The 13,119-nt window shown below is 45.9% G+C and overlaps 4 protein-coding genes across 4 annotated transcripts; 3 read left to right on the top strand and 1 right to left on the bottom strand.

Moving 5' to 3' along the window:
- Position 1: 1 nt before the first annotated feature.
- On the bottom strand, positions 2-4,100 carry C8R40DRAFT_1034072 (uncharacterized protein; the record flags this gene model as incomplete). Its single annotated transcript, XM_046223389.1, is given in 27 exon segments — positions 2-27; positions 85-147; positions 200-438; positions 495-585; positions 636-711; positions 766-791; positions 852-918; positions 973-1,190; positions 1,242-1,328; positions 1,387-1,401; positions 1,465-1,500; positions 1,559-1,720; positions 1,767-1,824; positions 1,874-1,939; positions 1,993-2,075; positions 2,135-2,191; positions 2,247-2,371; positions 2,540-2,692; positions 2,706-2,765; positions 2,830-2,917; positions 2,976-3,027; positions 3,077-3,208; positions 3,312-3,449; positions 3,508-3,525; positions 3,575-3,676; positions 3,736-3,894; positions 3,951-4,100. 27 exon segments carry the CDS (start codon positions 4,098-4,100, stop codon positions 2-4), a joined length of 2,547 nt encoding a protein of 848 aa, XP_046091612.1.
- A 729-nt stretch (positions 4,101-4,829) lies between these two features.
- On the top strand, positions 4,830-6,168 carry C8R40DRAFT_1165481 (uncharacterized protein; the record flags this gene model as incomplete). The annotated part of the gene is made up of 2 exons (XM_046230696.1): positions 4,830-5,036; positions 5,092-6,168. The coding sequence occupies 2 exons, from the start codon at positions 4,830-4,832 to the stop codon at positions 6,166-6,168; spliced, it is 1,284 nt and encodes a 427-aa protein (XP_046091611.1).
- Positions 6,169-6,518: 350 nt separating this feature from the next.
- On the top strand, positions 6,519-8,793 carry C8R40DRAFT_258749 (uncharacterized protein). Its single transcript, XM_046234512.1, has 6 exons — positions 6,519-6,854; positions 6,906-6,978; positions 7,044-7,083; positions 7,137-8,207; positions 8,266-8,390; positions 8,458-8,793. Exons 1-5 carry the CDS (start codon positions 6,809-6,811, stop codon positions 8,350-8,352), a joined length of 1,317 nt encoding a protein of 438 aa, XP_046091610.1. The 5' UTR covers positions 6,519-6,808; the 3' UTR covers positions 8,353-8,390; positions 8,458-8,793.
- A 900-nt stretch (positions 8,794-9,693) lies between these two features.
- C8R40DRAFT_1165479 (amino acid permease) lies at positions 9,694-12,345 on the top strand (the record flags this gene model as incomplete). Its single annotated transcript, XM_046230695.1, has 19 exons — positions 9,694-9,830; positions 9,889-9,896; positions 9,950-9,976; positions 10,032-10,067; positions 10,121-10,188; positions 10,245-10,305; positions 10,358-10,531; positions 10,580-10,672; positions 10,730-10,773; positions 10,830-10,943; positions 10,999-11,214; positions 11,277-11,352; positions 11,405-11,569; positions 11,623-11,669; positions 11,722-11,790; positions 11,847-11,894; positions 11,953-12,134; positions 12,191-12,242; positions 12,316-12,345. The coding sequence occupies 19 exons, from the start codon at positions 9,694-9,696 to the stop codon at positions 12,343-12,345; spliced, it is 1,647 nt and encodes a 548-aa protein (XP_046091609.1).
- Positions 12,346-13,119: the final 774 nt, after the last annotated feature.

Raw genomic sequence — 13,119 nt, 5'->3', positions numbered from 1 at the left:
ATCACGATGGGATGCATTGCGAATAGACTACGTTCATAGCGACGATCAGTTCCGGTATAACGATAAAAATGATATGACTCTTACAAGTGTTTTGTGCGACGCAAGTGTATCCAGCCACACACGCTGTAGGACCGGTCCATCCAGAGCCTATAAGCCTATAAGATAATCCCTCTTGCTCCATGAGTCTGGATATACTTACCACCACATTGTCCATAAGCACTAGCTGTCGAGGTCGAGGTAGGAGAAGAAGAGGATGTGGTAGACGTCGTAGTCGAGTGCGACGAAGTAGTTGAAGAAATGGTTGTAGGGGTAGTGGTGGTCTTGCTTGTCGATGAGATTGAAGTGGTGGAAGTCGACGCCACAGTTGATGTAGGAGGTGGAGCTGCACCGGCTGGTACACCGTAGAATATACCTCGCCCATTGGTACCAATGAAAACGCTTCATTCGATGAAGTCAGGAATCAAGTCAGAGTACTAGAAGGGCGGAGTATTTACCGGCCATAAACCCGTAAATCGGCAGTTATAGGGTTTGAGGAAATACTACCGAATCCATGAGCGGCGTCGTTTATCTGTACCCAGTTTGTACCTTGAACAAATGTCAGTGAAAATCATCGCGCGACAAGGGGCATTCATCACCTTGATCATCGGTCCTGAAGTATCCGATCGTGCCTCCAATGTTTGCGGCTGCATATAAAGAAGGATACCCTCCAGACTAAGAGAACACAGTTCACATATATTCAAAGTGACCACAGGATGATCAGCTTACCGTCGCCGGCGCACCCAATGCAATAGCTACACAAAACGAGGTCATTCAGCGTTGAACAGATATCTTCTGAAGAGAGGTTGGATTACCCCAGGCTTCAGTGACACCGGAGATTGTGGTGAAAGTAGTACCGTTGTTGGTGGAATGGAAAAGACCCTGGGAAGGAGCGATTAGGTTAGATTTAGAGAAACCATCAAGCTACGGCTTCACCTTGTCAGTGGAAACCCAAACGTCACCAGTGACATTGGGATGCATGACGATTTTGGCAGGAGAGGTAGAAGAGCTGAGCGTTGATTTCACGGCAAAGGTGTGTCCGGTATCTGTAGACATATAGAAATTTGCACCAGAAGCAGCAAAGAAGATTGCATTGTTGCGTTTGTCAGATGCAATAATAGACCCGCTGGGGAGGGACGAGACAGCAGTAAAGGCTGTATCGGGGATGATAAGCACAGAGCTAGAACCGGAATTATGAGACAGACCATCAGTGTATTGAGAAACCAAGACACCGTTCGTTGAGCTACTCCAAAGTACGGTGTCAGCGTTGGCGGAATAGGCGACCTTTCCACCTGGCGAACATGAGGGATTAGTAGAGACGACCGTACTAATGGAACACACGGATCGTACCGGTGACATTCAAGGCTTAGATGTCAGGGCAAGTTAATCAAAGACTTCGGCGATCAACGTTAGGTGAAATCAACACACCTGCGCCATAATCTATATTCCAAGAGTTACCGGAATCTAAGAACGACGAGGTTCAGACTGAATCTGAACGTATAGAAGAACTACTTGTGCAAACCTGTAGATACAGCAACCTGCTGAAGGGTAGAACCAGCGTTGTTCCCAATTCGTACTATGTCGGTTGGGGTATTACCGGCGTAGTCAATGTCGATTGCGGTAGCCCATTCTGGATTTTGGAACTCTTGAGCAGGAGGAGTTGTGAGGGAGGTATGCTCAAAGCCTAAAAATAAATGAGCCGCAAAATACAGATGGCTATCGATATTTACCTTCAATATCGCCTACTACAGACAATAAAAGAGGTCCGACAGGGGGTGCAATAATGTTCTGCGGGGTATTAGCACTATGCGGTTTTCGTTTTCTCTGAAACATGCACCTGTACGGAAGTTTCTTCGATCCCATCTGCCAATGATTCGAGGGTAATCAAGTGTTCGGAATCCCACTATGAGGATGAGTTAATATCGGAACTCTGAAGTCATTGCAACGACAACAGACCTGAGTTAAATCGTGGCTGCCATAGATAGTCGCACCAGTTCCATATAGGAAATGATCAGAATCGAAGGGGTCAATAGATAGAGCTGAAGATGATCAATAGGTGTCAACAATGAACGGGGAGCTCAAACCGAAAAGGACTAACACTCCATCATCCAGCCGATTTGCAGATCGCCAAGAGTCAGGTCAACAGAATCAGGTCCTGAAGTACAAACTGATCAGTACAACTATAGACAAACCTAAGAATTGTTGGTTACCGAGCCATGGCGCAAGTGCATCAGAGTAAGTGTAGTACTTTGCGAGCGTAGGGTATGAAATCCATTCCCAAAGCGGAGACCAAGTAGCACCACTGTCCGTAGAGCGGAAGATCTGACCATCTGGCCTAAGGGCCGAGTTGATATTTATGATCCAATGAGAAATTTTCAAGAGCACTTACCACCTGGAACACAAAGCAAGAATTATATGAAATTATCAGGAAAAAAAAACAAGTATTTACCATCTATGAAAGTTCATAAGGCCCGTTATAAAATAAAAAAGAATCAACACTTACGAGTTCAAGGCAGCCACCATCAATGTCCCAGGCTTTTGGAGATCGACAGAGAGACCACCGAAGCCAAAGTATAGGTCAGATCCAGAAACAGGTGTGATATCAGTCCCTGAACGAAGGTATAAGCATGATGTAAAGTGTATTGGAGGCAAGTGACTCGCATGTTGACGTTGCAACGTTATATTTCTGTACAATACCCAATGTACCATCATAAGGGCCAGCACCATTACTAGAAAGAATGTTTATAGGCGCTGCATTGTTTCCTGCTGGAATTAAAGGTAAAAATTACTTACCTATAGCTGACGTACAGAGTATTTTCAGCAGGGGATAGAACACCTTTGTGAGGAATATAGGTGTTGTTCTGACCAGCAACAGCAGCCCCTTAAGTTAAATATGGAAAGTGAGCTTTATACAGACAGGCGAAAAATGAGAAACTCACAAGTACTGCCTCCATCTTCTGAGACGAAAACATTGTTTGAACCCATGTTTGCCTGAAGCGCGATGAGAACGAGCGATGAACGTTACTGTTACCTGACTTACAACTCCGGCAAAAATACGAGGCGTAGCTTTTCCCGTGGAACCAGAGGTAGAGTCGAAGGTAACCCAGGCAATACCAATGATATCGGAGTTGTAGCCAGTGGTATCTGTTGGATCAGGAATATCTGAACCAATCTTTCAGGATTTGTTGAATGCTTATCATAGGGTAAGCGACTCACAGGTACCTATAATGTGATGAGGATTTTTCGTGGTAGGAGCAGAAAAATGACTCACCAACGCTGGGGAAAGATGTGACCTGCGTCCAAGTGACGGCAGAGTTGGTGGATTTCCATAAGCCGTGACCACTTCGTGCGCCGAAAAAGAGTATTGAGTTGTCATTGGGGTCTATAGCTAACCGTTCGCCTAATCCTCGACCCTACAGCTGAAAGTCAGGACTGTGACACAATCGGACAAGGAAAAATATTAGTTCTTACAGGCATGTTACCACCGACCTGTATAGTAGATCATGAGTGTATAGATAATGGGTGAAAGAAGACCAACCTTGAAGGGCAGTTCTGAGACAGTCCAAGTATCTCCCTTATCCTTTGAGATGAGGATTTGGCCATTGTTTGGGTCCCAGCTATTAGTGTACATTCCAGTGGCCTGTGTAGAATCGGAAATGAGTATCAACATCCAGGAACTCGGAAGGGGAAGGATGATACCAAGTACAGGTTGCTTGTATCAATCGGGTCTGTGGCTAAAGCATCAACGCCCCAGTAATTCCAGCGAGAATTGTCCGCAAAATCGAGAAGGGGTGTCCAAGAGTCATCAGAATTCAACCGGTATGCGCCACCGATGTCTGCACGAGCATACGCAAGTCCCTACACAAATCAACTATCAGAAAGCAAAAGACAACCGTGTCCTTTCATTATAATACCTTCTCGTTAGGGTTGAAAACGATTCCAGGGATGAACCCTCCTCCTCCTCCGATCTTAACATTGTTCCACGAATAACTTTGAGTAGACACAGCGGAAGCCAAGGGGCTAGTCGCTAACGCGCAGAGAGCCAACAGCTTAAATCGAAGCATATCCTTGCGAGACTAGGAAGCAAGCTGAACAATTCCATAATACCTGGTTTTATACCTGGGTGGTACACGTCGATTCGACGAGTGGCTAATAAAACCAGCCGAAATAAAACCGACTTTGCGACCGAACAAATAGCGTGAAGAATGTAGAAACACTGTTTGGTATGTGCGCAAGGGTAGAATTCAGGCACTGTGTCTCTGAGAGGCATAAGCTACTGATGATATTTCCGAAGACACAACATAGGATTGTCATCTGGTACGCAATCAGTGTTCAAAATTCAGTTGATTTCCGAAAGGCACAGTTCACCTACATATTTACCCGCATAATGAAGAACATTGAATGTCACCAGGACTGTAAGTACTAGCCATTTGTAAAATAAAAGAGGCGACTTCTTGAATCGGGTTTAACGCTGGTCAAAACCATGATTCTAATGCATCCGGTGAAAAGAAACGCGTAGCTAAGAAAAGATATGTTGCCAAATGAAATATGGCTAGCACTGGGGGAGATTGTCGGGTGAACAGTGCAAACGCAGATGAAAGCCGGAAAGTCAGTTGATTTTGAGCAATGTGCACCGGGCCGGTGATATAAAGAGATGTGAAGATGTTGTTCTGTTCTACTTGCGAACTTCACATCTGTACTGTATACAATCATCTAGCACATCGTGTTTTCGGGCTGTTGCCCAGACTTTCATTTTGATCTTTTCATTTTTCTTCAATCACAACTTCAACGATATGCTTCTACAGAACGACTTTGAAAGTTGTCTTGCCAGCCTAGACAATCCTGTCTTACTTCACTTGAACCCTACATCCCGTCGCCCTCGGTCACCTTCGCCGTCAACGAGGAGCATCGTTCTGAGCTCTTCGAGGCCGAGGAGCGATTCTTTTCGACGACCATACACTCGTTCGCCTCTGGGAGAGTTACCACTTTCTGACAATGTTGTATGTACAATGTCAATTCCATGATCGACAACTCGACTAACAGTTACATTTGTAGCCAACTAGACCTAGGTCATCTTCGCGAGCGAGTAGCTTCTCAGGATCCTTGATTATCCGTCATGAATCCAGATATAGTATGCGGCCTAGCATTTCAAATTCGTTCCATGCCCTTCCTCCAATTCTTTCTGGTTCGAGTGTTCATTTCAACTTTCAATCGCTCATGATTTCTTCTGGAAAGACTCCTCGGTCTCGTCGTGCCTCACGACTGAGTGAGAATCCCCCAGCACTACCTCCTTTACCTTCCTTATCCCAACCATTATTTCCACCTGCTGCAGAAACAGCACAGAAAGATTTATTCCAGATGCCTTCATTGCGCCATCCCAACAGTCCCTATGTACCCTGGGACTCGCCCATGAGGCGCCAGATCTTCCCTCCTTTGACCACTGAATCTTCTGAATCGTTATCGTCTCGGTCAGAATGTTCTCGTAGTGGCGCTCGTGCTCCCGAACCTCCAAATATTTCTGACGACGACCACAAACTGGTTAGAGTATCTCGGGGCATTAGAAAAGTGCATCGAACGGTGAAACATGTTGCTGGCGTTGCCAAGCGTATGTTTATGCGGCAGAAGCATGTACAGGCCTCCTCTGTTCCACCATTGACCATAAACACCCATATACCCGATCACAGCGTTCATCCTCCCGCTTATCCACCCTCACCAGGAGTTGCCTCTTTAGACTCTTCCAACACTCGATCGCTAGCATTGTGGCTTGATGCCAGACACCAGGAGATTCTCGACTGGGACGCTGACTCTTGCCATTTCATGAGTTTGGAAGATTACGAGCGACGAGGCAGTTGGATCAATCTCGCTGGGGAAAGAACATTCGTATGTTCGCTTCTTGGTTGTAGCATTCATTCGCGGCTTTCCAACGCCGTCACAAGCTTCGAGTTAGAACCCGACACCCTGTGTTACGAACAAAGGGCCGATGAACAAAATGAGCAGGCAAATACCTGTTCAGGTCGTGCCTCTCATGACTCTGACAAAACTGCTATATCTGAGATCCTCCTTGATCAAAAGACGAAAGATTTTTCTCGGACCACTTTGCTTGTACAGACATCAACTTGCGGGCCTTATTAGAACTATACAGTCATACAACGATTCTAAAACTGCTATCATTCATTCCTTATAATCAATAGGCATTACTTAGACTATTTTGTATGTACAGTAACTTGACAACATTGCTTGATTTGAAGAGTGGTACGTCCAAGTATGTCAACTTTTTTTGTTACGTAAGGCCAGCTTTGACCAGTTGACGCCCTTGTTGAGGCTTTGTTCTTAAACTGGCAACACCTCTGTTCTTGTTCCCAATCCGTTCATAACATGGCGTTCGCTGGGGAATATATATTTATACCACCTATGAACTGGTCAAAAGTATCGTCTCTTTTCGTCTTTCATCATAATGCAAACCAACGCCAATTGTTTAGCCAAATCTACTTTAGATCCTGACTCCAACTTCTTCAAACAACTTCAAGAACTTCTTCTTCCAGAGACAAAGGCCCCATCTCAATCCCCATCCTATCTTCCTGCTCCAGGGACATTTCCTAGCTCCAAATGCCTGGATCTGCAGCATGTCATCGACTCCGCTTCAAAATCCCAGACGACCTTGGATTTGGAGCCTGCAAGATCTCCTTCTCCTGTGCCAGAAAACAATTCAGATATTATCGAATCGTCGAATCTATTTCGACAACTATATACACCGTCCGGGAAATGGGAATGGATGGTGGGTCATGACATCGAGGACGAAAGTTCTACATTTCTGTCAGGCGAGTTCCACTGTCACGGTTGCGTGGAGAAAACCATTAAACACCATACAGCTAGCACTATGTGTTCAACATACTACAAGAGAGGTAGAGTATTCAATCGGAGTCTCCCATATATTTGTAAATCGTGAGTCTACTTGGACCGTCCCCTTTTTCGACGGCATAGAACTCAATCAAACTGTCGTTATTCAGGTGGGAAATCGTACACTGGGATAATTCCTTTTATTCCGAGGTTTGAGCACTCTAGCCTCAATGTCGCCTTTCGACTGACGTCTGCCCATCCAGCTCGCCTTGTACAAGAAGCAGCTTAGATCCCTGCAAGGTAGATGCGTACCCCACGTCATAGGTATTTTCACTGGTCCAGGTGCCATAAATGTCGCAATGGAGCCACCCCATAGCTCATTCTGGATCGAGGCTAGCACTGACATGCCCTTATCGCTGAAGGAGCGATGCGTAGATGCCATTGCCCAGATCCACTCCTGTGGAGTTTTCCACGGAGATATACAGCTTCGGCACATTCTCATAGGTGGCGACGCACGGGTAACGGTTATCGATTACCAGAAAAGTGCTGCCGTTGAGCCCAACGAGAAACTCTTTCTATCGCCTGCTACCGAAGCGGATCTCCGGAGGGAAATGCGAAAGGTGAAGATGAAGCTGGATTTTCCGGGCGCTCGAGCTTGTGAGAAAGACAGACGGGAGCGATGCCTAAAGCGGAACAAACATAACGCGGCCGAAATCCGGAAAAGCAATTTGAGCCCGAGCTATATACCTCACTTGGAAGAAGTGCCTGAGGACGACGCGCTGAACCCGCCCATACTCGATATGCAAGAGTGGCAGGATTGGGTAGCTGCACCAAGTCTTCCCCGACTGTTCATCGTGCCTGGGCAATCGTTACAGCAGCGAAAGGGCGCATACGAAGCATTTCTAAAATCTCTGGAATCGGTTCAGACCTCGGCTGATTTCTATTCGGGCACTTTCGATAATAAACCTAATAACGGAAGTTCCTCGTCACCACATGAGGAGGTGGCACAGACGGGACTCCGTGAAGCAAATTTGCCCCTCACTGAGCTTATGGAATTATCCCCTCGGCCCCCATCAGCACAGTCCAGACCGCCTGGTGCTTCATACTCGATTCTGGGCACCGAGCGAAAACAAGGGACCCATAATGCAATAGACACGCCTCCTCGAGGACTAGATCCTTTTCACTCTAAACTAAATCAAGCTCCGCATCCCTCACCGAGCGCGATTTCTGAACGACTAGCGCTGCTTCACAGTTTGGCGGAATCTCCTATACAAGCTCCGGGTGACCTCCTTCCTTCGCTAGCTCGCCAGCTTCTGAATACAGAGATGACCAAGGTACAACGCAGCTGGTTGACACGGAAACGCACAGCATCCTCTGACATTCAAGACTCAGAACGTCCTATCAAGCGGACTCGTCTGGATGATGAGGTCTCCAAAAGCAGTGTGCCGTTCACAGTTGCGACGAAAGGTCCCTCCTTGACCTCGGCAGCTGTTCCTTCACCGGCGGGTTGGGATACTGTAAATCCAGAAACCTCCTCTTCGTCTGAACCTGGTTCAATTCTCATATCGGAATCCGATCGCCTAGGATTAGGTACATACGACTGGCTAGCTAACCTTCGGTATCCATCTTTGCCCCCATCTCAAAGAAAACATGAAACTTGGACTCGAGTAGCGATGCAGAATCTGGGCAATTGCGCTCTGCAGGAGCTACCACATCCTGATTTAATTCAGTTGTACCCGCACCACCCTCGATGGGTTGAGCCGGATGTTCAGGTGTTTCTTGGACGACTTCATAAAGTGGAAAAAGGACTCGCTTGGGCCGCGTTGCAGAATCCTGACAGAAGAATTACAGGCCCACGCCATCCTAGATCATTGGGTAACTTGAAACGTACTCTTAGCGAAATACAACACAACCTGGAACAATCGAGTGCAGGTGCACTGATAAGAGGGCAGGAACATTCACGACACGAGATGAACGATGCTCACGATGCGGCGGAGTGTGCTGTGTTAGGTCCATCTGACACTGATATGGCCAAAGTCAAGCGGCCAAATCATCTCTCAAGTCCATATGATGCGCCGTTAGATTATGATGGGTTACCCCGCAAAGTTCGCTTTGCTTCCCCGACCTCAAACGCAGGGTCAGAAAATACGAAAACACCTCACGGATGTAGTCAGCCTTGGTACCAGAGACCCTTCAGTTTGTTGACGCAAGTATTCAATTGGGTATAAGAAAGGTGTATACTAGATTCTGATTACGTTGAATATACTGTAGGCTACTGTAGCTTTCTCATTGCAACAGACGTCTTGGAAAACCGTTATCTATTGCTGTGTTTGATGCGGAGCATGGGGCATTGAAAGCATGCGGTTCATACATGTGCGGAAGTAAATCATTATCGGTTTTGGACAACTCATTTTTTAATCATTCGCCCATTTGTCACTGTGGCGCTCTTATTTTGTACAAGGATCTTCAAGAGATACGTTATTCTTTGGTGCATACTCTTCATCCCGAGTAGATTGTGAGCTATTGTGAGGTGGTCGGTATTTTACATAGGAATGTGGTCTTTTTGCTCAAAAAGTCCGGGACTCACCTTTGCGGATCACTGTATTCCATCCTGAAAAGTCTGGGCGATGCGGCTCGCGCATTGCCAGAGATAACGAGACGATTTAGCGAGATCCACTTTTCAGATACAGATTTGATCATACGGTGCGTTCTATGTTTCGATGTATCGTACCTGACGTTGGTGTATGGATATAAAGGTTTTGGGCCTATGCGTAATTTTGCTAAGCTCTCCTCTTTCCTTCCCGTCTTCCTTCTTTTCCAATGGCAAGCAACGAAAAGATCGACAAAGCGTACTCCCACAATGGCTCTGACGTTGAGTCCAACAACGCCTTTCATTCAGGGGAGACTGGGCAAGGTCTTCACAGACAGCTGAAGAACCGACATATTGCCATGATCAGGTAAAAGTCTCTTCATCATATGTATTCCTTCTGTTCGTTGACGACCTCGATTCTCTAGTATTGGAGGTAAGCAGTTCGGGTCGATATATTTTCTTTTATGCTTATCGACGTCTATGAAGGGGTCATCGGAACTGGTTTATTTTTGGGTAAGTCTTATCTCGACTTGAATTCCTTCTATGTGATTAAACGTCTTGTGTGTAGGAACTGCAAATGCTTTGCGCCATGGAGGCCCTGTCGGTAAGTCGCTGAGAAATCTTTATTCATCATTTTGCCTAACTCGTTGTTTCAAGGTATGCTCCTCGGTTACATTACGGTTGGAACAGTCTGCTGGGCTACTATGATTTCACTTGGAGAGATGGTGAGAATACTCATATCGCACCGTTGATATACTTGCTGATCTACCCACTCCCTAAGGTTGCATATCTCCCTATCAGCGGTGGACACATCAAGTTGGCAGAACGTTTCGTTAATCCCGGTTCGGTCGTTTTCTTTCCTGATAAGATTATTCCTGCTGATGGTATCTTTAGCATTCAGTTTCACAATGGGGTGGAACTACTGGTACAATTGGACTATCATTTTGCCTGCTGAACTCAGTGCCGCTGCCGTCCTTATCAATTACTGGAATCAAAATACTCAGCTCAACTATGCATGGATCACTATATGTTTACTGGTCGTCGTTGCCATCAACTTGTGTGGTGCAGGTGAGCATCCAAGCAACCCATAACTTTCGTCTAGTCAATTTGGTCTAGGTGTTTACGGAGAAGCGGAGTTCATCTTCGCCAGTATCAAGGTCTTGACTATCACCGGCTTGATCATATTAGGTATTGTCATCGATCTTGGAGGTGTGTTCTATTAGTTTTGTCTTTCCTCAATGGACAATGTCACTCATAGACTTTCAGGCGGTCCCAACCATGATCGTTTGGGCTTCCGGTACTGGAAGAACGTGAGTTCTCGTCTCAGACATCCATAATATTCCTTCTGATTTTTTTTTTGCTTTAGCCTGGACCGTTCGTACAGTATGATGGTATCTCAGGCAACACTGGTAGATTCCTTGGCTGGTGGGCCGTCATCACCCAAGCTGCGTTCTCTTTCATTGGGACAGAAATTGTCGCTGTATGTGGCTCTATAAACTGTGTTGCGAAGGCGATTAATTGAATTTGAATTTCAGATTGCTGCTGGTGAGGCTAAGAATCCTAGACGCAATCTTCCCAAAGCCATCAAACGTGTCTACGTCCGTATCCTCCTTTTCTATATTGGCGGTACCTTCGTTATTGGTCTCCTCGTTCCTTCGAACGATCCTCAACTCGTTTTGGGTACTGGAACCGCTGCATCCTCACCCTTCGTCATCGCCATTCAAAATGCCGGCATCAAAGGTCTTCCTTCGGTGAGCAACGATTTCTATTGTTGTTGATGATTTATATTTAATAACATACTGATCCAACCTAGCTGATCAATGCGTGTCTTCTTACCTCGGCCTGGTCCGCTGCGAGCTCTGATCTGTATACTAGTTCGCGTGCACTTTGTAAGCCAATCGCAAATCGTTTTACAGATTGATATTGATGACTTCTGTCTAGATGGTCTCGCTCTGTCTCACAACGCTCCTCAGTTCCTATTGCGGACTACTAGGAGAGGTCTTCCGTACATCTGTCTCCTGGTTTGCGCTTCCTTCTCCTTACTCGCTTTCATGGGCGTGAGTTCCGGCGCCGGTACTGTTTTCAATTGGTTCTCCAACATGACTTGTAAGCGTTGGTCAATTGGAATCTAAAGCTCGTACTAAGCCAACTATTCACAGCCATCGCCGGTCTGCTTACATGGTTCGGCATCAACCTCACATACATTGTGCGACGCGCCTTTGCTACCTTGTTAATTCTGTCACTAACTTTTTCCTCAGAGATTCCACAAGGGTCTTAAGGTTCAGGGTTTCGACCGAAGAAAACTTCCTTACATCGGTCCTCTTCAGGTATGACATTTGAATCTCGAACTGCCTGGATAAGTTACTTATGATTGTGTCTCTAGCCATATGCATCTTGGTATGCCTTGTTCATGACGGTTCTCTTCTGTGTGGTATATTGGTCTCTTCTTTCACCCTGTTTCTTCGTATTGACCCAACTCTGTATCACAGTTCAGTGGATTCGACGTGTTCCTGAAAGGAGAGTGGGACACAGCGACCTTCGTCACAACCTACCTTCCTCTCGGCTTGTTCCCTGTCTTATACATTGGCGCCAAAATGTATTACCGTCAACCTATAATCAAACCACAGGATATGGACTTTATATCCAATATTGCTGAGATTGAAGCTGAAGAGTACGTTTTACTTGGTCACCGCAGCTTCAGACGGGGCTAATTCATGAGACTTGCAGCTACGATGAACCCCCACCCAAAAACAAGTTTGAGGCGTTTTGGCAATGGCTGGTGAGTGTAGATTTTTGGCCGAATCTGATATTCGAAGCTCATCGATATTTCTGTAGATGTAAGATATGTATAGACGCAGGATGTATTTTTTTCCCGATCATGAAAATTATTTATATAAACGCACTTAATGTTAATTTTATGCTGAGCATGCTCATAAACTTGGGACTCGTCGATGTGTGACGGAGTCTTGTTACCCCTAGCAACTTGTCGTACTGCCTCATGTCCAATTTCTTTTGGAGAGAGAGTGGTGGAGATTGTTTCTCAAATCATTCCCGCTAGTTCCCGCTGTTCAGTGACGTCGCTCAGTGATGTTTGGAATTTCTTCTTCATCCATTGAGACAAATTTATCCGCCTGCCTTCGATCCTGGACTGTGTTACTTTAGGGAACTCGCATCTTAAGATGTTAAATTTCCATTGGTAAACTGTCTTCAACTGCATATCAAACGATGGTGTTGTGGGACACTAACCTTACTTGAGACTCAATGTTATTTCAACCCTGTGACTCTTCGTTGCCACCTACTTCCGTATGTCCTCTTCCAGGGGGCTACCGTTGGAGAATCCGTGAATCCAACCACTGTATGAAAAGCTCATGCGAGCATTCCCATACCTTCCGTTCTGAGCGAAATCAACACTTATCTGCTGAAATGCTGCTACAAAGTGATTTTGCTTTGCGCACAGCCTGAGTATTAGCATCAGGTCCTGCGAGTTCTAGGTATCAATACATACCTAGGTACTTTTAAATACTGTTGAGTGCATAGACTCAGAAATATATGTTGGACAGGCTTTCGGCACTAAGCTTGCATTCTACACCCTCAACGTACGGTAGCGTACGGTACGATAAGAACACTAAGGCAAATCGAATCAAGGGGTATCTCCG

This window comes from Lentinula edodes, assembly GCF_021015755.1.
Source record: "Lentinula edodes strain Le(Bin) 0899 ss11 chromosome Unknown C8R40scaffold_2, whole genome shotgun sequence".
Lineage (NCBI taxonomy): Eukaryota > Fungi > Basidiomycota > Agaricomycetes > Agaricales > Omphalotaceae > Lentinula > Lentinula edodes.
The sequence above is the reverse complement of the archived record's forward strand: the minus strand, read 5'-3'. Positions and strand labels throughout refer to the sequence as shown.